Raw genomic sequence first — 23,912 nt, forward strand, 5'->3', positions numbered from 1 at the left:
ATCTATATGGAAATATAAGAAAATAAAAGTTGCCTCATATACATGTTTGGATTTTATATCCCAAAGCAAAATAATTGCCCTTACTGTTCCAATACTTTCAGAGGGAACTTTACTGTGTGTTATTGAACTTATATAAAATTTATATAAAAGGACAAAAGATTTACGTGTGGGTTTTCACTAGTTCTTAACTAGAGGTGCTTTATCTAGGTTTTGTTTCTTTTTTTTAATAAACATAATTCATCTATTCATAGACTGAGCATATTATTTTTTAATGACACGTATAATAATATTTTGACAATGTATTCACATCATATTTATACTGTGATTTTATAATTTACCGTAATATCTAATAAGTTTAAAACCGAAAGTAACTAAATGCAGTCACTATGACTCTACATTATACTGTACCTAACAATCTAGAGGTAGTAGCTTACTAGTACAATAGCTATTTAGTTTTTCTATAAAGTATAATTATACAATAGCATAAAAACATACATTTAAATTTAGTGAGTTTAAAACTTGTAAAAGATTGCATATTAGTAGGGAACGTGCTTTATGACATTAGTAGTGAATGTGCTTTATGACAAGTTAACTTTATTGAAGCTGCTGGTGCACGCAAGTGTTTGATCGAGCATTTAATTAGGTCAGGATAGTCTGCAGGCCCCGTCACCCAGTTGCCATTGCTCACATCCTTCTCCCAGATGTTGTGACAGAGAGCAGGGCCCTGATGAGACGTCCTTTGTCCCTAGTGAGATAGTGATTTGGGCTCCTTTAACTGTCACAACAAGCTGTTTTATATATCAAATCTTCACGTTACAAAACTATAAATTTCGTAACATGAAGGTTTGATATATATATAAGCTCTAAATTTGTTTTCCGAGGTTTGAGACTATGATGTTGTGCTGAAAAATTGTAAACACATTGTGTTTCATAACAATCAGGCTCTTAGTATAAAGCATCTGTCTTGCATGTGTTGTGTGCAATGCCAAATATCTAGTCAATTAAACAGCAACCATAAAGTCGGAAACGTCGCTACTTGGATGTCTCAAAGTTAATCATGAGACTATGTGTAGTGTACATCCAACTCTGCTTTCAAAATTGCCATAAATCATCTTAAGACATCTATAAGACATGTGCAAAACATAAATTATTAACTCAGATCAAATTTTGACTTTGGATTTTATGACTATATTGTGAAGGTCTAAACCCAGAGTGCAAAATAGATGCTTTTAAACAGAGCTGACTAGATTTACAGGTTTCAGGTTCTTTTTTTTCCTCAAGTTTTGAGGGATTTTGAAGCCAACGTCTTTGAAAATTTTTGAGTTTTGGATTGTCTTTGACCTGCTGTAGACATGCTTTTCACTGCCTCAGTGTAATGAGGCAAGGTCACTAAACTGTGACCATCAGCAAAATTTAGCATTCATTCTATACAGATATGGAATCATGTGTGTTGCAGTCAAGCAACTTGATGTCATTTAAATATTAAACACTATTATGCTGGACCAATATTGCGATGTCTAACTTTTTCGGATGTTATTTCTGGGCTTTAGATGGAAAAAGTAGAAGCTGATCTGTCTCGTTCTAAGTCTCTGAGAGAAAAGCAAACAAAGGAGTTTGGCCACCAACTAGAGGAACTCCAACAGAAATATGAGCAACAGGTTAGTATTGGACAAAAAGGAAGTTTCTGTAATTTTCTTCACCTCCAGTTTCCACCGTAGATTCAGAAAAAAAGTAAAGAGTGTATTTACAGTGTCTTAATTTAATTTAAGAAGCAGCAGTGTGTTGTCCTTTAATAGAAGCCAATAATATGGTTTTCTTTACTTAAATATAATCTATTAATATCCAAAAAACAGGATAATAATGAGAAATCAATAATCTCTGCCTCAATAATGAGAAAGAAATTCTCTAAAGATGCATTACAGTATACTGTAAGTTTAAAAGTCATCCCTTAAAATGTTCAGTTCATCCTTTTTACCCTAAGTGATAGGAGGAAGAAGCTGAAAAATTTGGTTGTGCTTTTATGAGCCTTAAGGTCAGCTTGAGTCATTTCATGTCAGTACCAAAGGTAATTCCCAAACTTCCATGTGGCATGCTTCAGTGAGACTTTAAAGGAGAGCAAATGTATAAAAGTGTCATTCCATCATGACCCTCCACCCTGCTGCTACGTCACAGCGAGAGGATGAAACATAGTTTCCATTCTGTCATAGCTCTCACTACCTAATCCTATCGTTAGATATTTACTTTTTAGATCTTAAGCCATGGAGCACACATATACTTAATCTGAAAGGCTCATTAGCACACAAGCAGGGAAACATCTTCTCTCTCACACTCATTTCTGCATTTTAAAGAACAGAATAGCTGCCATGGCCCCAAATTTCCTTCTTCTGCATGCCAAACCCCTGCTGAGAGCAGCCAAACTCTTCTCCTATCCCAGTCCATGATCTTCCCCAGGGAGTCTCTTCGGCTGGGCCGCTGCCGCATTACCTCAGTGCTAATCATGTCTGTCTCACTGACAACAGCCATTCAGTGCAGCCGCTTTAAGAACTTGGCACTCTAAGGACTGCTTGCTGTGACGTTTACAATAAGGCGTCTGTATTTTTCCCCGACCCATCTATATATATGTTTGTTGTGTGCTTTCTGTTTTTCCTCTGGTGATCATTCTTCATGACAGATTTTCATGTCAAAATGATTTCATTTAAATTGTTGCAAGAAAGTTTCTTTGCACAGATTATACTCATCGATACTGTTGTTGAATTTCGAAGTACACGACAGAAGATCAAGCTACTTGCTACTTATATCCAATACCTTACTCATGATGAAATAAGATGTTATGTACTGTGTTATTGCCAAGAAAGAAAAAAAGAAGAATCTGGCCTGGTGTTCCATCCTCTGGCATGTCACCATTCATTTGCCCAAGCTTCTAAGTCAGTGTGAAGCGTGTGTGTTTATCCATTGCTTTTAAACATAGAATAATATAATCCAGGAACTGACAAAAGCGATTTTTTTTCTGTTGCTGGAATTGTAAAGCTGATGCCATGGGGCTGCATTGAGTAATTTCATTGTGGCCTTCTTGCTGTCTTGCTGGGGGGAAACTCTGGCTCTTTGAGGCAGCCCCATTCATCACCTGCTCTCAATAGCAGCACCGCAGTCTCCAGCTAGTGAGCAGGCCAGGTAGGGTGCCAGGATGCACAATGTGCTGAGGATTATCATCAAAGCTGGGGGGACTGGGTTCTTCTCGTGCCGGCGGGTAAGACAGGGCAGGACCGGCCAAGGTCATCGTCCAGCCCCAATACCCCCTCTGCTACCACCCCCCTCTCCCTCAATTGATGAGGGGAGTAGGATGGGAGCCTGGGAACCTAAATCGGCGGCTTCTCAGCACCCAGCAGTGACTCACCACACAGCAGGTGGAAAACAGCGAGATAATGCAGCTGGTCACTTTTGTGTCTTTTGGCAATCTTACACTTTGAAGATTTGGACACTTTTTTATCACCGTGAGTTTTTCTGAGCTAAATTTTTGCTTAGTTTTTTAATTTGCTTTTTGACACAGTGAAACTTCAAAAGCTTTTGTCAGACAACAGGGGTAAGTGGACACTGTAGTAGGAACATAGTAGAATTCAGCAAGAATACAAATTAGCTAGCTAACAAAATAATATAAAATTCTCTTATTGCCTTTTTCCTCAAGGCATATATCAGACCCCTTAAGCTGATTGTTTCAATGTCTGCCATTGGCTACATAGGACTCATAGTGATTGCATCACTACTTATATGGCTTCTTAAACTCTTTTAGACAATTTGGCTCTTTATAAACAGCAGCAAAAGAAAAGTGTCGAGATAGCCGACCTATGAGGTAACAGTGATGCAAAAATAGTCTCCAGTTCATTACGTAGCAAAGCTAATACCATTTGTTCACCCCACCCCACCCCGCTTTCCAAGAGATGCGCAAGTTGTCATGACGACAGGGATGTACTGCTGATGAAGTCTCACTCCTTGTTGTCCAATCAGATTATGGAGCTGAAACTGCAGCATGAGCAGGAGAGGACACACCTACTTCAGCAACACAATACTGAGAAGGACAGCCTGGTCCAGGATCATCAGCGGGAGATTGCTAGTCTGGAGAAGCAGGCGCGGTCCGCCATGGCCCAGCACCAAGCGCAGACCCAAGAATGGAGAAAGCGGGATGGACAGGTATGTGGTCTTTTCATTTTCCTATCACCATGTTTTCCATATATGGTTTGCTATTAACCATAACATATTTCCCCCTGGTTTTGCTAGCTTTTTTTTTGCTTTGCTAGCTAAGTATTCGCTTTATCCATTTAACATTTATGCATTTTTTTTTATTACAGTAAAGTTGAGTGTCTAAAGCAGATTTTTAAAAATACATTTTAAAATAAAGCATCATTGCAAAAACTTTATTGCCATAAACTGTTTCAAGAACTATTGAAATTGTGCGGGAAAAAATTCTACGTGTTACGCAGCATGTACTGTTGTGAGCGGGAAATAAAGGACACATTTTAAAAGGATCTAAACCCACAGGTTGCTAGAAAAGTGGGCAAATCTTTTTGTGGAATATAGCTAAGGCCTTTTGTTTTTTACCTTTGCCTTCCACCTTTACATATTTCATCTATTTGAGCTGGTTTGGCATGAATTAGTGCTTCGCAATCCACTGTCCACTGACTGGGCGAATTCGCTGTTTCTCGCGCTGCACTGCAGGTAGCCATCATTTTCACAGGAGGGAGATTATATCTCCCAGAAACATTTAGCATATATTGATTACAGTCTTGGAAAAGCTGTTAGAATCCTCTGATTTGTTTATTAGCAGGTTTCCCATGGTTACTTCACCAAAGCCTGGTCTCCTCTCCAGCCTAGCTAGCGTGGAGCCTCCGTGGGAAACCATTTGAGAACCAAGCACCCAGCTGTGGATGTATTGGACTCTTCAAACCATGAGATGAAATATAAATTGTCAGCATAGCTAAAGCATGTTTTTTAGCTCCTTACAGGAGAGACATCCAGCAGAGCGGCTTCTATGCGGAGTTTAACAGAGAGGAGGAGAAAAGCTTGGGTAACGCTTTTAGTTTGAAACAGCGCGCATTTCAGTGCCATTTCAGTCAAAAGACTTAGCCAAGTTTAACCAGTTTTTTTTTTTGTTATGCAGTAAGCGTCATCATAATTGTCTGTTCTGGACTGCAGTGTTAAAAGAACCTTTTTTGTCACATTTAATTGTGTCAATGCACCGATGTTTTTAAAACACCCTTTCATCACTTGTGTCCATGCAGAATCTTTTTTGTAGCTAACAAACATTTATGCAGTAGCTTTTTTGTTTTCATGAAAAAAAAAAAAAAACCTTAAAAAAATCTTTTTTTAGATGTTTCAACATAGCTTAAAGCCATATACAGAGCACCTTATCAGCCATGTCATTGCTGAGTGTGGTGGTGGTGTGGACAGGCCACACAGGATGTAATCCAGGGGAAGGAAATTGTCTGCTACAGCGAGAATCTCTCGGAGGCTCAGATCCTCCATCGCTCTAAGCCTGCAGATAGAGCTGAGCAATTTGTTGAAGCTGTGGGGAGTAGGTTTCGTGGTTTGGCTGAGCATGTCTCTCCATGCGATAATATTATTTTGGTGAGAAATTCAGCAAACATCAACACCCCTTCACCTTTACAGTTCTCTACAGCCCAAGCTGGGTGTTGAGAAGCCACAGTTTCAGTATCCTCCTGATGGCGTGAGTCTCTCTCAGCATCGACAAGCCTCTGTAAACTGACACATGAACATTTTCTGATAAAAGTGTCTTTTCAAATTTTTTCTGCAGTCTGTTAGATAATGGCAAACTGGCCAATCCATGCACAGAAATTTTAATCTTCTGACCATCTAAGTGCAAGAATCTTTATTTATTTATTTTGGCAGAACAAAATTTGATGTGAAACTGATGCTGGTGAGTTTGAAAACTTTTCTGTCCTGTTGCATTTCAACTGGTGTCCATCAAGCTTGCTAGATGAAGATTTTCAGCTCCTGCTGACAGGAAACTGGCTGCCTCAAAGCTGTCTGACTGAGATAAGATGGCCTTTGTAACTACTTTTCTCAAGAAGGCATATTTTCTCTTAGAGCAACTGAGAGATGGAATCCAGGAAAGAAGAGAGAAGATGATGCTGACGAAAGCCTTCCGCTGCCTGCTTTATTGAGATGAGATGTTAAATTGGAGGACATGGTGTCTGGCTGATTATATTATGAATCTCAGTATGAAAAATGATCGACTGCTACATTGAAAATATTGACTCGACAACGATAACCGATTTAAAAAAATATTCTCCTTTTTTTCTCCAGCTGCCGAAAAGCGACCGAGTCTAGACTTAGCTTTGTTCCTGGAATCTTTTAAATTTGGAAAGCTGACAAAGTGAGCAGAAATCCTTCACATGCACTGAAGATGAGTCAGTCAGGCTACTCTCTTGATGTGGTCTGCACAGTTTGGATGTAAAAGGAAATTCAGAAGACTCAATTATTCAGGAGCAGAGATTTGTTTTCAAGATTCTGTGTTTCTTAGTGGATTTGCCAACGTCCAGCGCCGTTATCTAGCCTAGATCTTAGTGCTTTTACTGTACAATCATAGTGGTTTAAAAGAAAACTTACAATCTACAACAATATACAGCCGTCAAAACAAACCAAAGTACAAATGCTGCCATGCTAATACTGTGCTGAAGGTTTTATTGATCCATGTCTTGGTTTGCAGTCTTTGTTTAGATCGCTGAGGGAATGAGCTTATATCCTTGTCCTTGGGCTGAAGCTGGAGTATTCAGTTTCCTCTCAACCTGGAATTTCTGCTTTGGCACCCTCCAGGCTCCTAGTTTCCTCAGTCTTTTTGAAGATGAAAGGGGCGAGGCCGAGAGTCAGTTGGCAGCCCATCCAGGACAGTTCCCAATAAATAGCGTTGCCTGCAGCAAGTACTGTGTGCTAATACACAACTGGCTCTAGAGACTGAAAGTGTTTTCTGTGCATGTTTGTTTATGGCACAGTGTTATAAGAAAACTGTGCTTTATAATGATTATTTAATGAAGAGGAAATATTTGAATCAATGTTTTATTAAGTGACTTTAAAGTATGTTCTTATAGTTTTTTTATTTTTATTTTTATTTTTTTAAGAATTGTGTAGAAATCCAGAACATTGATGTACAGTAGACAACTACACCTTCACTGGAAAAAATACATTAATTTAGGCAGGATGTACCGGACAACAGATGTTTTATTCAGTCAGTCCATTCCATTACTATATTTCCTGTGTTTCAGTCAGATTCATTTTTATTGCTTTTATTTGGCCAGTGTCTCATTTTCCCACTTTTTCATTCTTGAGAAATTCTTTCTCGCTCTTATAACAGAGTTCAAACAGCATGGGAAAGAATCTGATCCTCCAAATATTGCACTGGGGATCATTTTCTTGCAGCAATGATTGGCAAATTAATGACATTGACAAATTTACTAGAACATCATTCCCAAGTAAGAGATTAGGCCAAAGCACATGACAGCCAGTGTGATGGAGCAAATCAGTCAAGGTTTTTAATGAGCAGGGGAAAAAAACAAATTTGTTAAGCAGGTTTGCTCAACATAAGCTTGATGAATAGCTTATATCCAGATCCATGGATTAATATGCTGTTCATGTCTCATCCATCATACAAGAAAAAGCAACACGTTCAAAGACAGCTTGGGAGAAAGTTATAAGATGCTACATTTGCAATATCATTTACTGCACCCTCCACAATTATTTGCACTCCAGTTAAGATGTGTGCTTGTGAGAAAATTTGTTTAAATTAAACAATATAGAGAATATAGCAAAAAAAAGAAAAACCTTTAATTGTAAGTGCAGTTATTCAGTGGAAAAAAAAATCCCACATTAAGAAATGTTTTTACCTAAAGTCATGTGAGGCCATTAGGTTTTGATTTATAATGTCCTGGTATTTGAAAGAGTCCATGATGCCATGCACCCTAACAAGGTTTCCACGGCCTTTGGAAGAGAAACAGGACCACAGCATCACAGATCCTTCACCATACTCCACAATGGGGTGCTTTTCTGCATACTCATCTTTTGTTTTTCGCCAGACCAACTTAGAGTGTTTATGGCAAAAAAGCTCTATCTTAGTTTCATCTGACCACAATACATGGTCCCAGGTGAAGTCCCAGTACCACTTAGCAAACTCCAGATGTTTATTTTTGTGATTGTAGTTGAGAAAAGTTTTTCCTGGCATGCCTCCTGAGCAGTTTGTTGGCATGTAGATTAGCGTCTGATGGTTGTTATGGAGACTTTGTGACCCCAAGATGCCACTCCTTTTCTTCTCTTACCATCCTCCTCACTTGTGCGTGGTGGCACAAAAAACATGGGATCTCGTCCAGCCTTGTTTGTCACTGTTCTAGTTGTTTTAAAATTCTTAATGATTTCTCTGACTGTAGATACAGTATGGGCAAGTTTAGGTGAGTGGCTATTTTTTAGTAGCCATTGCCTGACTTAAAGGGTTAGGGTTGGGGTTAGGTCGAAGGTCGACACACAGCTGCCTTACTTGAATGAAGTGTTTTTTTGTCTTTCCCATTTTGAAGACTGGGTAAGATAAATAGGCAACTATGTCATGTCATATTTATACCACAGGAAAACAGGAAGTCATGAATTATTAATTAAAAGTTTCTAGATACTCTGATCAACTTAAAAAAATTACAGAAATGCTTCAGTTGTATTTATTTTACCTGAATTTTTAGGGGTCAATTGTGGAACAAGTGATTCTTTAAAAAACTATTGTTTAGTTATAGTATGTATTATTTTAAATTCACTTGGGGTAAAGGTTAGATTCTTTTTTCATTGTGAGATTATGCTTCTGCAAAAAAAAAATTATTTATTAGAAGCCTAAGAACACATATTAACCAGGGGTGCCAATAACTAGAACTTGAACTAGATTTCTAATATTAAATGTGAATTACCTTTTAAAGCCATGATCTGACTTATTAATTAAAGTATTGACTTGATAAATTTTGTAATTATTGCTTATGTAGGATTCAACTATATATATATATATATATATATATATATATATATATATATATATATTTTTTTTTTTTTTTTTTTTTTTTTTTGGATAACATTATGGATGAACATGAGGAAGTTAAATCTATATCCAGCTATACCACTGTAGGCATTGGACTACGGTTCGGAAGATCCCAGGTTCAAACCCCATAACCACCTGTGACTAAACTACAGGTGGAATATAGGTTTTGTTGCTAGAACTGGCTTTTTACTCAGAAAAATTTTTTAAATAAATAATACGATTATGCCCCTGGAAGATCTCACAAGATGTCTTGTTATATCAATATTACTGTTGCACTGTTGACTATAATTATTATAGCGTAGAAAGCATTACCTTACACATGTGTAACTTTAGTTTGGTTAATGAACAAATGTTTTGTTAGCTCGACTGCTAATTGCTCTGATACAATATGCAGAATTTGTATATTGTATTATGACCATCTTGAAAACTTCTTGAGTCATCCCGTATTTCTTTATGTTAAATTAAATTGCATGATATAGACTAAATAATATTTTACTTAGACAGGCTGCAATGGGCCTAAAGATACGATTTAAAATGTGGTTGTTTATGTAACAACCTTGACAGCAGCCTCATTTCCCCTCTCGTCCTTCCCGTAACTCAGCATTCAGCATCACCAGCACTAATCACTGGTCTGATCATCTGTCATCATTTGCACCTGTTTCTTACTGGTTCATGTCTTAAGTTAGATGGGTTTTTCATGCTTGATGGATTCACAGGTCACAGAGTGGCTTAACAAATAAAAACCATCCCTCTGAAATTGGTCAGGTAGAGAAATCCAAAAGCTTACCGAAATAAGAACCAAAAAAGTAGTTCAGGAAGCCTGTAGGACTATTCCATAAAATATTAGAAAGTCTGGCTCCCTGGTAACAAAATATTAAAGAAATAAAGGGTCGCTCACGACTTTTGTACAGTACCGTATGTTCATTCCTGGACAATGTTATTCCATGTGTAAGAAATAGAGACTGTAGTTTTGAGATTCATGCTTGCAATCAGTCTCTTTGCAGGCTATTTTCAGCTATGGAAAACAGAAAATATTACTGGTTTCTTGTCTCGCTGTCTTCCATGACTTTCCCAAGTCTGCTTTGTTTTGATCTTTGTATGTGTTTAGCCTGAGTGAGTTCTGGGTCCTTGGCACACACAGTCCCTCTTTCCCAGATGATGAAAAGGGTTTAATCCCAGATCAGACATCACATCACTTGCATCAGACTGGCTTAGCAATCATGAAATACGTTTTTTTTTTTCCTGAGCAGCACATGGACCTGATAGTAGATTTCATAAATGAAAATATGTAAATGTGGCTCAGACTAATTTTGAATCTAAATGTCTCTTTTACCCAGAGGGTAGCTGTGCATGAATGGATTTGATGTCCTAAGTTGAGTAGAATTTCTGTTATCGGGTAATGTTGCTGTGTAGTGTATTGTGCACTATGCAATTAATTTACCTACTTATTTTTTTTATTATTTAAACTTCTCTTTATTGTGATTAAAACCTGGTAAATAATAAAAAGTGTAATTAGCATGGTGCTGAGCATTTATGTGTTTTTACTCACTGAGACTTTATCGTGCAATGATTGAAAAGCTCCTTGTTACACTATATGGCAAAAAGGTCTATAAAAAGATTTTTGACAGGTGATTAGAGCATGGCTGTGGGAATTTAAGCTCATTGGGCCACAACAGCATTAGTGAGTCCAGGCTCTTATACTGTGCAGGAGGACTGGTGCACAGTATGTTTTCTAGTCCCTATATGGGTTGAGGTCAGAGCTCGTCTTTTGTGTTCTTTCATTCCAACCTTGGCATACCGTGTCCTTATGTACTTTGATTTGTGCACAGCGGTTTTGTCATATTGGAACAGGTTTTTGCTTGAGCTTTTACGTCCCTATAAAAGGAAATCTTCATACCACAGCATACAAAGACATTCTAGATTTTAATTCTGTACTTCCTACTACGTGGCACCACTAGAAAGGCCCAAACATGTTTACTGCATCATGGCCTTATCTGGACTCTTGTTAGCTGACAGTTCACCTGGTTTGAAGCAATTAATAGGACTCCGAGCTTGAAACTTGCCTTGAACTTGACTTCTTAGACAGCCCTAAAAATGTACATCCAGGGCATGGCATGGCATGGAGCTGTCAGAATGTGACACCATGTGTAAGTAGTAAAAATGGACCTGTAGTTCAACTGAAAAGCCTAGAAATGTTGGACAAGTCAGGCTCTGCCAACCCTGAGTATTTCTGAGCATGACTGTCCATTTACATGCATGGTTATACACATGTCTATGATATATTTCTATTCTTTCAATTTTACTTTTGAAAAAGTTTATTTTCTAAAATATTCATATTTCACAGTATGTGTTCTAGTCAGCCCTATATGGGTTGAGGTCAGGGTTCATCTTAGGCCATTTAAGTTCTTCCATTCCAGTCTTGGTATGTGCCCTTGTCCACAAGAACATGGTATGCCAACTTCTGGAGCCAGCTGTGACATTTAAACCACCTGCCTATCCTTTTAATTGTGTAAAGCTGCTTTGCGACAATGACAGTTGTTAAAAGTGCTATACAAATAAAATTGAATTAAATTAATATTGTTTAGGTCTGACAACAGGTGACAACAATTTTCTCTGTAGAACATTGGCCAGAGCAGCACACTTTCTCCACTTGTGTTCTTCTCCTTTCTGGCCATCCTCGTGATTAAAAAAATTTTTTTATTCAGCAGCTGTCTCATCTTGGACCACTTTTTAAACTGATAACGAGCAGTCCAGTAAGATTTGAGTCAAGAGAGGCCTATTCTCTTAACTCCTAAATATTCTCTAAATATTCAAGTTAAACAATATGAGCAATTGTGTCAAAATTGGAACTAAAGTTAAGCAACATGGCACAAAGACACAATCCTGATAAGAGGCCATTAGTAGGTAATTTACCACTTTAACCTGTCTGTACTATAAATGGGATCTAAATCCTGAATGATAGATTTTATAAATGTTGTTCCTATATACAGAAGGTATTAATATAACTGCTTTGCTGTAGCCTTTTCTAGGATCATTTGAGATGAACAGGAAGTTTCATACCGGCCTAAAGTTGTACAGCGTTTTCGTGGTTTTTATTTCTTTCAATCAGTTTTTTGATCACTGCTGTTTAAAAATTTTGATACATACTGTAGTCAGTGCCAAGGGAAAGCCTGAGTATTTTTAAAGGTTCAAGTATTCCTTGGAATATCTGTTTGGAAAATGTCTAGCGACAGGACTTGGTACACAAGTTAATTTTGAAAAGGAAAGTATTTTAGTCTTTCCATGGGGAAAATGATCTTATACTAGTAAACATTTTATTAACATTCTAATTGCTGATTTGATAAAGTTACATTGTTATGTACATCATGAGTTATGAAATCTTTAAATTTAATGTCTGGTCTTATTCCTATTTAAGATTGCTTACAAATCAAGTCACGTAGGCTTTTACTGTCATTTAAACCATATACAGTTCAGTACACAGTGATATGAAACAATGTTCCTCTTGGACTGAGGTGCTACATACATACAACATAGATTAACAACATAAATAACCAAAACTAAGACACCTAATTAGCTGACTAGTTAAGAGAAAACAAATTAACACAACCTTTAAGCTTGATACAAAAGACAACACAAGGTGCACATGCAAATGTGCACACGAGCGACTACACAACAACATCATAACATGATGCAATACTCTGTGGTAATGAGTTGAGGTAGTGCAAATAACGTGTCTGTGAGATGATAGAATAGAAACAGTAAAACAGTTTTCTTGTTAAAGTAGCGGCAAAGATAGAAAAGATTTCTTGTACAAATAATGGGTAATAAAGATTAAAAAAAAGGAATTGTAGGTTGTGTGAAATTGTTAGATGGTTCTAGATGTGTGTGTGTTTATCATTACAGTCCTAGTACAGTGTTAAGTCAAAGTATACTGTAGGATTAGATTTATCTTCTGTATAGGCTTAGAGATGCATTGATCTGGCAGCTTTTATAAATAATAATACTAATAATAATAAGCAGAATTAATTGGGTATACTTATTTTTTGTGACTACATACAGTGCTGTAAAATAGCATTCGCCCCCTTACTGTTTTTTGTTTTGACATATTTGTCACACTTAAATGAATTTTAATATTACACAAAGATAACCCAAGTAAATACAGAACACATTTTACAAAATATTTTATTTATTTTAAAACCTGTCCAAATCTGCCTGGCCTATGTGAAAAAGTTTGCCCCTAAACCTAATAACTAGTTGTGCCAACCTTAGCAGCAACAACTGCAATCAAGTGTTTGCGGTAACGGATGATGAGTCTTTTACATGTCTTTGAGGGAATTTTGACCCATTCTTTTATGCAGAATTGTTTTAATTAATCCACATTGGAGGGTTTTCAAGCATGAACCGCCTGTTTAAGGATCTCAATCAGAATTAAGTTCTCACTTTAATTAGGCCATTCAGAGGTGGACTTTCTGGTGTGTTTCGGATCATTGTCCTGCTAAGTGCACTTGAGCTAGGGGTTATGAACTGATAGCCAGACATTCTCTTTCAGGATTTTCTGTTAGAGCACGGAATTTATGGTTTCATCAATATTGGCAAGTGATCCAGGTCCTGAAGCTGCAAAGCCCCGGACTCTCACACTACCACCACCATGTTTAACTGTTGGTATGATGTTCTCTATAAAACACTGTGTTAGTTTTTGGCAGATGTAACAGGATGGACACCTTTAAAAAAGGTCAACTTTTGTCTGATCAGTCCACAGAATATTTGGGATAATCGAGATATTTTTTGGCAAATGTGTGATGAGCCTTTGTGTTTTTTTGGTCGGCAGTGGCTGATCTCCTTAATTGATGGCATTTTCTTTTTCTATATGCTTGAATTATTGAACACTGAAGTTAACGGAAGCAAATGAAGTCTGCAGTTCTTTGGATATTGTTCTGGGTTCTTTTATGAGCTCTTGAATAAGCTGTGCGTTTACGTCTAGCTTTACGTAGAGTCATTTTAGTAGGCCGGCCACTGCCGAGAAGGTTTACCACTGTTCCAGGTTTACTCCACTTGGTTAATGACTCTCACCATGGTTTCCTGGAGTCCCAAAGCCATAGAAATGCCTCGGCACCCTTTTCCAGAGTGATACATGCCAATTACTTTTTTTTCGGATCGTGTTTAGATCCTGTTTGGATCTTAGATTAACATTATAATTAATTGTGACGCCTCCTCCTCTACCAGTTAGATGAGGCTCATGTATTTTACGCAGTAGATTAAACTCCTGATCAGTAACAGTTTGCTTACAGTCCTAGCTTTAGATCAAAGGAGGTGGATGTGCATTCAATATGGTCTAATTTATGTTGATTAGGTTACTAAAACAAACTTTCTAAATGGGCGATAACCACCCTCCCCTCTAGGATGCCTAAAAGCAAGTGGAGTGAAGCCAAGGAGCTGCTAAACCCTTGTGTTGCCAGTAGCGTACAGATTACAACCTGAGATGGGGTGCACTTATTGCATTTTGTAGAATGAATGTAGCATTGAAATTGGCAATTTATTCAGAATAGACGTTTGTGCTTTAGCAAGTGTTATGAACTGTCAAAAATTGTCAGCACAAGGAAGGTCAAGTCCATGGACTTAGACCATCATACAAAGCCTACTGGTTGATTTGGAAACAGGGGTTTCTATTCTTTAATGGGAGACTAATGCCTTTGCTCACTGTGCTTCCTTTTTTAGTCATCTACACCCTTTATTTTTTTAAGTATTGCTGTAAACGTGGCAAAGCAGTCAGCTTCTTTGTTTTTTCAGCTTCCTGAAATGAGAAATGGCAGCAGTGCCTCATCCCGCCCCCGCCCCCAACTATGAGTAACTGACCTTTGATTTGCTCTAATTTCACTCATTAAATCAAACCACTGACCTTTGTGGAATGCCCGCTTTTGATGTTGAACCCTTGAGGCTGTGAGATCAGAGGGGGTGGTTTCTGTTTTCCTCTTCTTCCCTAGACCAAGCACAAGTGCTCCACCAGTTTTGCACTTTTCATTCCTTGCTCTCTGTGTGTCTTCTGTGCCTGGGCGACTCAAGACAGTGCACTGATGCACCCCAATAAAACCAATAAAATGTTACAAATCATTCTCTTTTCCTTTGTTCTTTGTTTGGTGCTGATTGTTATTTAATAAGGTAATTACTTCATGTGTGCTTCTAGACCATTACTGAACTGGAGTCCCAGGTGCACACACTGAGGGAGGAGCTGCTTGCGGCTCATGCTCAGAGGAAGCAGCAGCTGTCTGAGTTGGGCCTACTGCGTGAGGAGGAGCGCCAACGCGCTGCCCAGGAACAGGAGGTGGCGTTAGGCCGTATCCGGAGCGAGATGGAGCGTGTCCGCCAGGATCTGGAGAGGAGCCACACTGCTGAGAGAGAACTTGCTTTAGAGAAGGTAGGTGAAGTTTTGAGCAATGTGTTCTAAAACTACACTGCCTGAAAAAAGTCATGCATACTAAGATTTTTTTCAATTACCTTTAGCTTTAATTGCAGAACAAAATGTTCATGTGTTAAAATGATTCCTCATCTTCCGAGAACCACTCTTTCACAATTTGAGTCCTGGAAGATGGCCATGCCACCAGGGAAGAAAAACTTCACTGATGTATTAACCATTTAGTACATTCAGGTTATCAGCTGACTTAATTCTATTGCCACATAATGTAGAACCTACACCAGAACAACTGAAGCAGCCACAGATCATAACACTGCCTCCACAGTGGGCACTATGCATTAATTGTGCTTCATTTTGTGCGCTCCCCTTCTTATCCTAAACACATCACTTCGGAATAGTGTTGAAGGTTCAGTACCTCTTCTTTTAGGTTTTGATATTTGATGATTTAATGTTTTCAAGGGTTCTTAACCCAATCCCAGTTATTTCAAATCTCCATAGTTGTTTTCTTTGCTTGATGCAGTCCAGTAATTTGACCCTTCTGAAATTGTGACTTTTTTTGGCCAGGCAGTGTATATAAATATACACAAAGTTAATTGTGTATTAAAATTTCCACGATAGGAAACACAATATAACGGTGTCAGCCTTGTTGTATGCAGCCAGAGAAATACTCAATTAAGCACTTGTTGGTGCGATTAATCATGTAAACATCATTTATAGCAGTTCCAGCCCAGTTAAATCACCCATCTGTGTCAAGATCATATGAAGCCATAACACACAATTATCTCAATTATCATTTTAGAACTGCAGGATTTTTTTGGGAGGGATGCCAGCCTAGAAAATTATTTAGTTGCTTCCTTCTGGTACTGTAGCTCTGCCACAGGATTTTCATGCACATCAGATGAGACGTTAGCAGATCTCCGGCCCCAGAAGCAGTGGGCCATTTCCTGGCCTGTTTCATACTGTTTAATTCTCAATGGTAAGAATAAAAGACCTGAGGCTTTGGCATAGTTCCATTGTAGGAGGTAAAGCAGGCAGGGTTAGGCAGTGTCTGTATCCATGTGGTCTCTGATGAATTAACTTTGTCACTCTCTCCACACCCCAGAGTAAAACCTATCAATTCTGTCAGCAAAAGAAGTGACTCGGAGCAAAATGGTCTCTTCCTCCTCTTTTCTTTCTTCTATACTCTTGAGTACACAGTAAACAGATTACCCAGTGTGCCAGCCATGCTTCTCACTTTGTGTCTGGATCACATGCTTATACAGTCATCAATACACACACACACACACACACACGCACACACAAAGTGAGAGATGGAGACAGCAAAAACCTTAACAAATGCAAGGTGACTATACTGTAGCTTAGCAATTCAAGAACAGTTCTGGCTAGCATTTCATTAGAAATGCATACATCTCCTTTGCACTGGTTCTATCTTTGAGGAGCACATGGATTTTAAAGTGATTTTGCTGGAATTCCGCAGGTCCTCACCCCTGCTACTTCCCATTTATAGAGCTCTTGATCCCTTGTAACAGAAACCAGGGATGGGAAGCTCTTTTAATATGCCACAGGTTGGCCAAGAACTGGTTGAAAGTGTGCTGTTGATCAGGAGTAAATTCCTGATTAGGACCATCAAGGCGATTCATTTTCATTAGATCCATACAGTCCCCTCTCAGACCATCTGTGGCATATTACTGTGCTGCTTAGCCTCCTACATAAATCCCGGGCCTTCGTTTCAGAAACATATGCTAGTATGACTCTCGTACAGATCCCAGTCCGACTCAGTTTTTCCGCTTCATCACCACTTAAAAACTGTTTATGAACAATAAGTCATCCGATCAATCTTCCTCACATCTGATACACACCTGCACATGTGGCAGTCGTGTATAGACATCAGAGTTTCTGTAAATCATTAGGATAAAAGGACAGGTTTGATATTGCTGTATAGTTAATATAGATTTCGCATAAATACCCAAATATCACTCAGTTCCTTTTACAAGGAGGTAAAGGTCAGAATTTGTTGACTAATTTTCTATAACAGCATGACTGTAACAGTAATTCTCATGCAAGACAAATAACCTGTTAATATTATTAATTATATTAGTTAATTACATTACATTAGTTATTACAGCTTTTCAGTTTCATGCCAGTACTGGCTAAGGGGACAAGTGCAATATGTTGTATGTATGTATGAATGAATGACAAGTGGTGTTTTATCTTGTATTTTACGTTTATATTTTTACCTATATTAGCTTTTTTTTCCTTTTTTTTTTTAATCAGTGTGACTGTTTTTATTTTTGCACTGGAAAATTGCATTTAATTTTATTCTTCTATTCTATTTCATTATTCTATTCTGTTCTATTCTATTCTAATTGTTTCTGTAGTAACAACTTATTCACATAGACTGTCAAGCATTCCATAAACTCTGAGCATAAAAGTAAATGCATTTAAATGTTATTTAACAGTAAGAATGTTTAATAAGTAAGTTGGGGAACCTTACTGTAAAGAGACATTAAAAATCAATGTATAATAAATACCATAAAATAAATTTTACAAATGAAAAACAGGTGTCAGAGATTTGTAACTGTCCAAAACACCAGACCAGTCACATTTTCTTAATTTGTTATAGCTGTCACTGAACAACAATACGATAGCACAGAAGCATTGTTGATTGCACTGTGGCTTTGCACCTCCAGGGTAGAAAATTCAAGTCTTGCCTTCGGGTCTGTATGTGTGGTTTGCGTGTTCTTCCCATGATTGTAGGGGTTTACACCCGGGTGCTCCGATTTCCTTTCAAAATCGAAAAACATGCACATTATCATAATTGGTTTCCAATTATGTGTGCTTGTGTGCCCTGTGGTAACTTGGCACTCTGTCCATGATGTACCCTGCCTACTGCTCCGAGTCCCCTGGAATGTACTCCAGGGGAAGATAAGTGTTTTGGCGGTAAGAGTGTGAAATAGTCATACTGATGTGTGGTCACAGTGTTATAAACACAACTACATCAACAAGTTCAGCTTTATCAGCTGAAGTTTGAAATGAGGAAAGAAAGCTCTCATCCTTTTAAGCTTTATGTGATTTTTAAACGGAAAATGTCGTTTTCATCTTATGGAGACAAAAGCGTTGTTCTTGCCAGGCAGTGGGTCTGTGGCAGCTGGAGTTTAAATGCATCTCACAGATCCCAAAGAAAAAAGATGGAGAAAATCTATTAAATCCATGAATGGATTTTCATCAAAGGTGCTACACTTTTGAGAGAAAAAGCTTGTGCAATAAAATAATAGAAAGCAGAGTACTGTGTCAGAAAAGATAAGGTTGTGTGTTAGATTGTTCCAGCATTAGAGACGAGGTAAAAATAAATAAGAGAAGGAAGACAGCGACTTAATTTCTGCTGCTCGTTACGATTGAGGTTTATCTGCCTTTATATACAGTACATGTGTGCACGTATGTGTGCATGCACCAAGTACCCAGTCTCCATTTGCCTTAGAGAGACTTTTTAACCCTGTTTCTATAGATGTAGTCTGTGTGTTTTGGGGAATGCACAGAACTCTTAGTTACATCTGCATTATACACTACCAGTCAAAAGGACACACCTTCTAATTCAATGGTCTTTCCTGATTTTAGTTTCTTTCTACGTTGTAAAACAAGGCATCCAAAATATGCAAAAGTCTCCTTTAAACAGTTGGTATTGAGATGCGTCTCTAATCGTAGGGGCTGTTAATTAGTGATTTCTAAAGCTGGTAAGTCTCAGAAAGCGAAGCAAGTTTAGGTCTTGCTTTCCTGAGATGGTCTTCATGAGCTCCAGTTTCATCATGGTGCTGACTATCATGTCTTAAAATGTGTAAACAAGTGACTGTCGTTGTTGGTACTTAAATACCTAATTGCCACATGTTTTATTTTATTGTTTGGAAATCTCTAGTATTGGTAAATACTATAAAATAAATCCAATCTTGTGTCTAAGTTTTTGACTGGTACATACATACATACAGAATTTATATATAGACTTGAATATTAATATTTATTTTTAGAGCTCTGTTTTTTTTATATTTCATTGTTTTTTAAATATATTTTATTAAGTTTTTATTAGTTTGCTTTTGAGTTTGCATCTCTCTCTCTCTCTCTCTCTCTCTCTCTCTCTCTCTCTGATTATGTCTCTCTTTTTTGGTTGCGCACAGAAATTGAGCCTTGAGCAAGAGATCACATGGCATGATGATCAGACCATGACATGTGGCTTCTGGGTTTTAAAAATCTCAACAAGGTCTCTGAAGGATCTGGGGGAGGCATGAGCTGAAACTTGAGTTTGTGTGAACATTGTTGTTGAAAAACTTGCCAGCATGCTACACACTAGATTGCTCACAAAAGCTGCAACTGCTTTGAAATAAGTTCTAATACGGATGGTTTGTTATAGCTGGTGTGTCATTATCCGGTATTTATGTTTCGACCATGAATGCAGCAAGGCAGCTGCTGACTAACGCACTTTAATAACACTTACAGCAAAATGACTTTAAATTCATTTTACTCTTATGTCAAAGGAAAGGACAGCACATGTCTAGTTTGGTAGTTTATACTGCGCATGTGGGCATCAATAAGGAGTGGGCTTGCTGGGAAGAAAAGGCGATGGTGTAGCTAATGAATCATTGTTGAAAGAGCTGCTTTTCCAGTGGACTTGTCGTACCTGTTGGTCTCTCTTCATCTTCCCACACACCCTCATTGCTAGTCGACTCAACCCACTTGTTAACACCAGCAGGCTGTAAAAAGAGAGAGGGAGACGGTAAAGATGCGGGTAACTGCCGCATTTACTCTCTGAAGTTAGACATTTCTTTGATCCGCTGAGGCATATTTGATCTCCCTACTTGTACGTGACCGAAGTCAGGGGAACCTGATAGATGAAAACTTTTTGTTTATATTAACGATTTTTACAGTGAAAATATACTGTAATGTGAAGAACTAGAACAAAAGTGATTCGAAAATATGTATACTCACAATTGATGTTTAATAAAATTTTTCCATGGAAAGAATAACAGCTTGAGCCTTTTTGTGTAAAGTCTGACCATGTTGGAGGCATTTGTAAATGGTTCACCTCGCACCTCACCATGCAGCTCATTTCAAGCTTCTTTATATCCTCAGCTACAGGGTTTAAGTAGGATGTAAATCCAGAGGCTTAAATTAATATTGCAGAGCTTAGTTTTTAGGTTTCTGCAAGCATTTCAGTGTTTAATTAGCAGCGAGGAACTCAATACCTAAAGCAAAACATTCTAAATTTGTTTGTTTGATTGATGGCTTGCCGTGGTTTGTTAGTTAGTTATGAGGTGGACAATTTCTCTGCGTTTATATAATAAACAAAAAAAATGAAATTTAGTTTAATTTAGTATAAAGAAAATACTTTATACTTTAAACAAGAACATTTCTTGTCCTGTATTTTGATTAGCTAGTAAAATGCGCTTCCTCACAGGGACATTCGGGGACCTTAAATTAAAGCTACAGACACTGAAGCATGTTTGGAAAAAGGCATGAAACAGCGTTCTATTTTCTTTGTATTTTTTATTTATTTATTTTAGTCAGTTGGTCAGTCTGAGTGTGTGTGTGCTTGTTTTCTGTGTTGAGGTAGCACTCTATTCCTAGCAGGATGGATGCATAGATAGATTGATCAATGGACAGATGATCAGTTAGTTAGCTTGTATAATAAAAGCATTCTTATTACTTATTACTTATATGACTCCAGTTTTAAGATGTAATATTGCACAAGTGAACAGATTTTTTATTTATTTCTTTTTGCTTTTCCAAGCAGAGGACAATAATCAGTGTTTTCTCACCAACAATACAGAGATTTATAACCCATGTTGGAAAAATAGACCATTTCTGCAGTGTACTGTATAAGCAATGTGGCACATTATGCTAACCCTCTGAATGGAATGTGACTAGCTCTTGTATGCCCTATGACTGTTTTGCCCTACGGCCTGAACCCCCAGGGACCCCACCCCACCCCTCATCTGGAAAACACACATCCAGTCTCAGCTCTTCAAAGCGAGCACCTTCCCATTTCTATGCCAAGGCTAGGGTAATCGGACAATCCCTGATGGCAAGGTCCAAACATCAGAGGATGAGCCTGTGCTAATGCTGAGAATGACTACAATCTGCCAGCCGCATGAGCTCTCTCTGTACCTTCTCTTCGATAAATAGGCTCAAGCAGGATTATTACCTTTTTAAGCTTTCTGGTATCTTTCTTTTTTTTTTTATATATTACATAGTGAAACCTCTCCTTGCGAGATCACCATGGTAACAAGGTGTGCAGTAGGGAAATGGGTGCGGTTATCTCAGCAGACAGAGAAAAAGGCAAGAAAACGAAAAAAAGCGGGAGCATAGACAGGCTGGAACTGTATGGTTAAGCCTAAAAAAGTGAGCCGCAGCTCACTGTTAACTGCTGGCAGAAGAGAAACTGCCACAGTGTATAGCATACACATTATAAAACAGCTTGCGAGGCAAAAAAGCAGCCTCTACCCTCATTAGCGGCGAGATATAGAAACACTTGGGAACTTCACACGAGTGAGCTCACGAAATACCTCTCCCTGCATGACTGCTCTTCGCTCTCCTTGAAGTTTCTGCCTAAACCAACAGTACCAGTAACGTCGTCTGACCTGCCTTTCAAAAATCTTCACATCAACAATAAAGACAAAAAGATTGACATGTCTGAGGTTCTGAGGTTCTTGGCAACAAAGCAGTTTTCATAGATTCTTACTCTCCTGATTTGTCAACAACATGGTAGAAAGAAAACGTACTGCATTTGTATGAGAGCATTAATTAAAAAGTAAAACACAATGGAGCGTGCTGTTAACTGTAAACAGCATGGGCGTACAGGAAACTTTTCTGTGGCGGACGTTTGATTGACAGTTACAATGCACTTGACACTACATTGACATTTTTTTTGGATCAGTATCAATATTTTTATTTACTATTAGCCTTACACGATGTAGGTTGTCTCTGTTTTATTCAGTTATTGTTGTTTTTTTTTTTCTAAAAAAAAAAAAAAAAAAAAGAGGTCTAGGACTTTTGGACCTTTACAAGAAAAAAACAAACAAAAAAAACATCACACACCAACATACACACTGATTTAGAGACTTTATGCAGGGACTGCTTAAAAATCGCACATTTCAAGATGCAGGAAAGAAAAACAAGGCCATGTCTTTCCCCAACATGTTGCCTTCTCTTTCAGGAATCTGCCATGAGGAAGTAAAGGAGTCTGTAAATGCAGCTTTACTACACCCACATCACGCACCTGTTGTTGCGAATGTGGCATCTGAACAAGGTTTTGATTTAGCTGTGACAGAAGGGATTAGATTGAAGCAGCTCTTCACACACACTTGCCACCCTCAGAGAGAAATGCTGTAAAACATGCTCCCCTTTAAACACTAGATCCACGTCAGTAAGCAGCACTTCTCCCATGACGGAGCTGTCAGCTGTCATTTCCTCCCAAGTTTGGATGTCATGCCTTTTTTTTATCCATGTATTTTATTTGTTCCAGAATGGTACCAGTATTTCTCACTTTTATTATTTTTTTTATTTATTTATTTTCAGATTAAAAAGCCACAACTCCACAACCACCCAACTTTATTAATTTCTGTCAGTTTTTTTTTTTTGTTCACCATCAGCTATATATAAATCAGTCAGCCATAACATTAACACCATTCAAGGTGAACTGAATAATATTGATTATCAATTATATACCAATAAACTGCTAACAGAATTATGGGCACCCAAGGCCCATCTACACCATGGGCACCAAGTGCACTAACGCAGCACAAACCGATGAAAAAAGTCACCAGCCACCAGGATACCCAGGATATCACACTCTGCCATGGTACTTGGCAAGAATTCAAGGTTGATGACCCGGACTCCAAATTCCCCACATCCCAATCCGATTGAGCATCCATGGAATGCCCAGGACAAACAAGCCCAATTCACAGAGGCTGCAGCCCACAACCCACAGCACCCACTAGATCAACCGCTAACATCCACAGTACACCCCAATGGCCCCTTCGAGCCACGGCTGAGAGGCCAGAGCTGCCCCAATGGCACAAGAATCATCTGAAACCTAGGTGGTTTTAATGTTAACGGTAAAAGTTTAGGCTTTGTATGGTTGTTTATTTTGGAAAAGTGTGTTGTTCTTTAATTCAAAAGTGAAACTCATATATTCTAACTTGATTGCGCGTGAAATATTTTAAATGTCTTACCTGAGCTAATGAGAAATAGAACTGTAGCGTTGCTCAATACAGGGGAAATTGGTGCAGAAAACTTAGAGCAAATCTGAGTTTAGAGTGCTCAGGATCTCAATCTGTGGCGAAGTTTTTTTTGTTTTTTTTGTTATTTCATCTTGACAGTGACGTAGCTCATAACAACTTTACAAATGTCCTAAAGTGGTCTAGACATTGCTTGGACCTGAAC

General features: G+C 38.1%; 1 protein-coding gene across 4 annotated transcripts in view; it reads left to right on the forward strand.

The window, feature by feature from the left end:
• The window catches only part of cep112 (centrosomal protein 112), a 139,808-nt gene that overhangs the window by 73,007 nt on the left and 42,889 nt on the right, over window positions 1-23,912 (forward strand). For all 4 annotated transcript variants that reach the window (XM_053514003.1, XM_053514005.1, XM_053514006.1 and 1 more), the window contains 3 exons: window positions 1,551-1,658; window positions 4,003-4,185; window positions 15,255-15,485. In XM_053514003.1, the coding sequence (XP_053369978.1) occupies window positions 1,551-1,658; window positions 4,003-4,185; window positions 15,255-15,485 (522 nt within the window). The remainder of the gene's footprint in view (window positions 1-1,550; window positions 1,659-4,002; window positions 4,186-15,254; window positions 15,486-23,912) is intronic.

The sequence above is a fragment of the Clarias gariepinus genome, chromosome 16, assembly GCF_024256425.1.
Source record: "Clarias gariepinus isolate MV-2021 ecotype Netherlands chromosome 16, CGAR_prim_01v2, whole genome shotgun sequence".
In the NCBI taxonomy this organism is placed as follows: Eukaryota; Metazoa; Chordata; class Actinopteri; order Siluriformes; family Clariidae; genus Clarias; species Clarias gariepinus.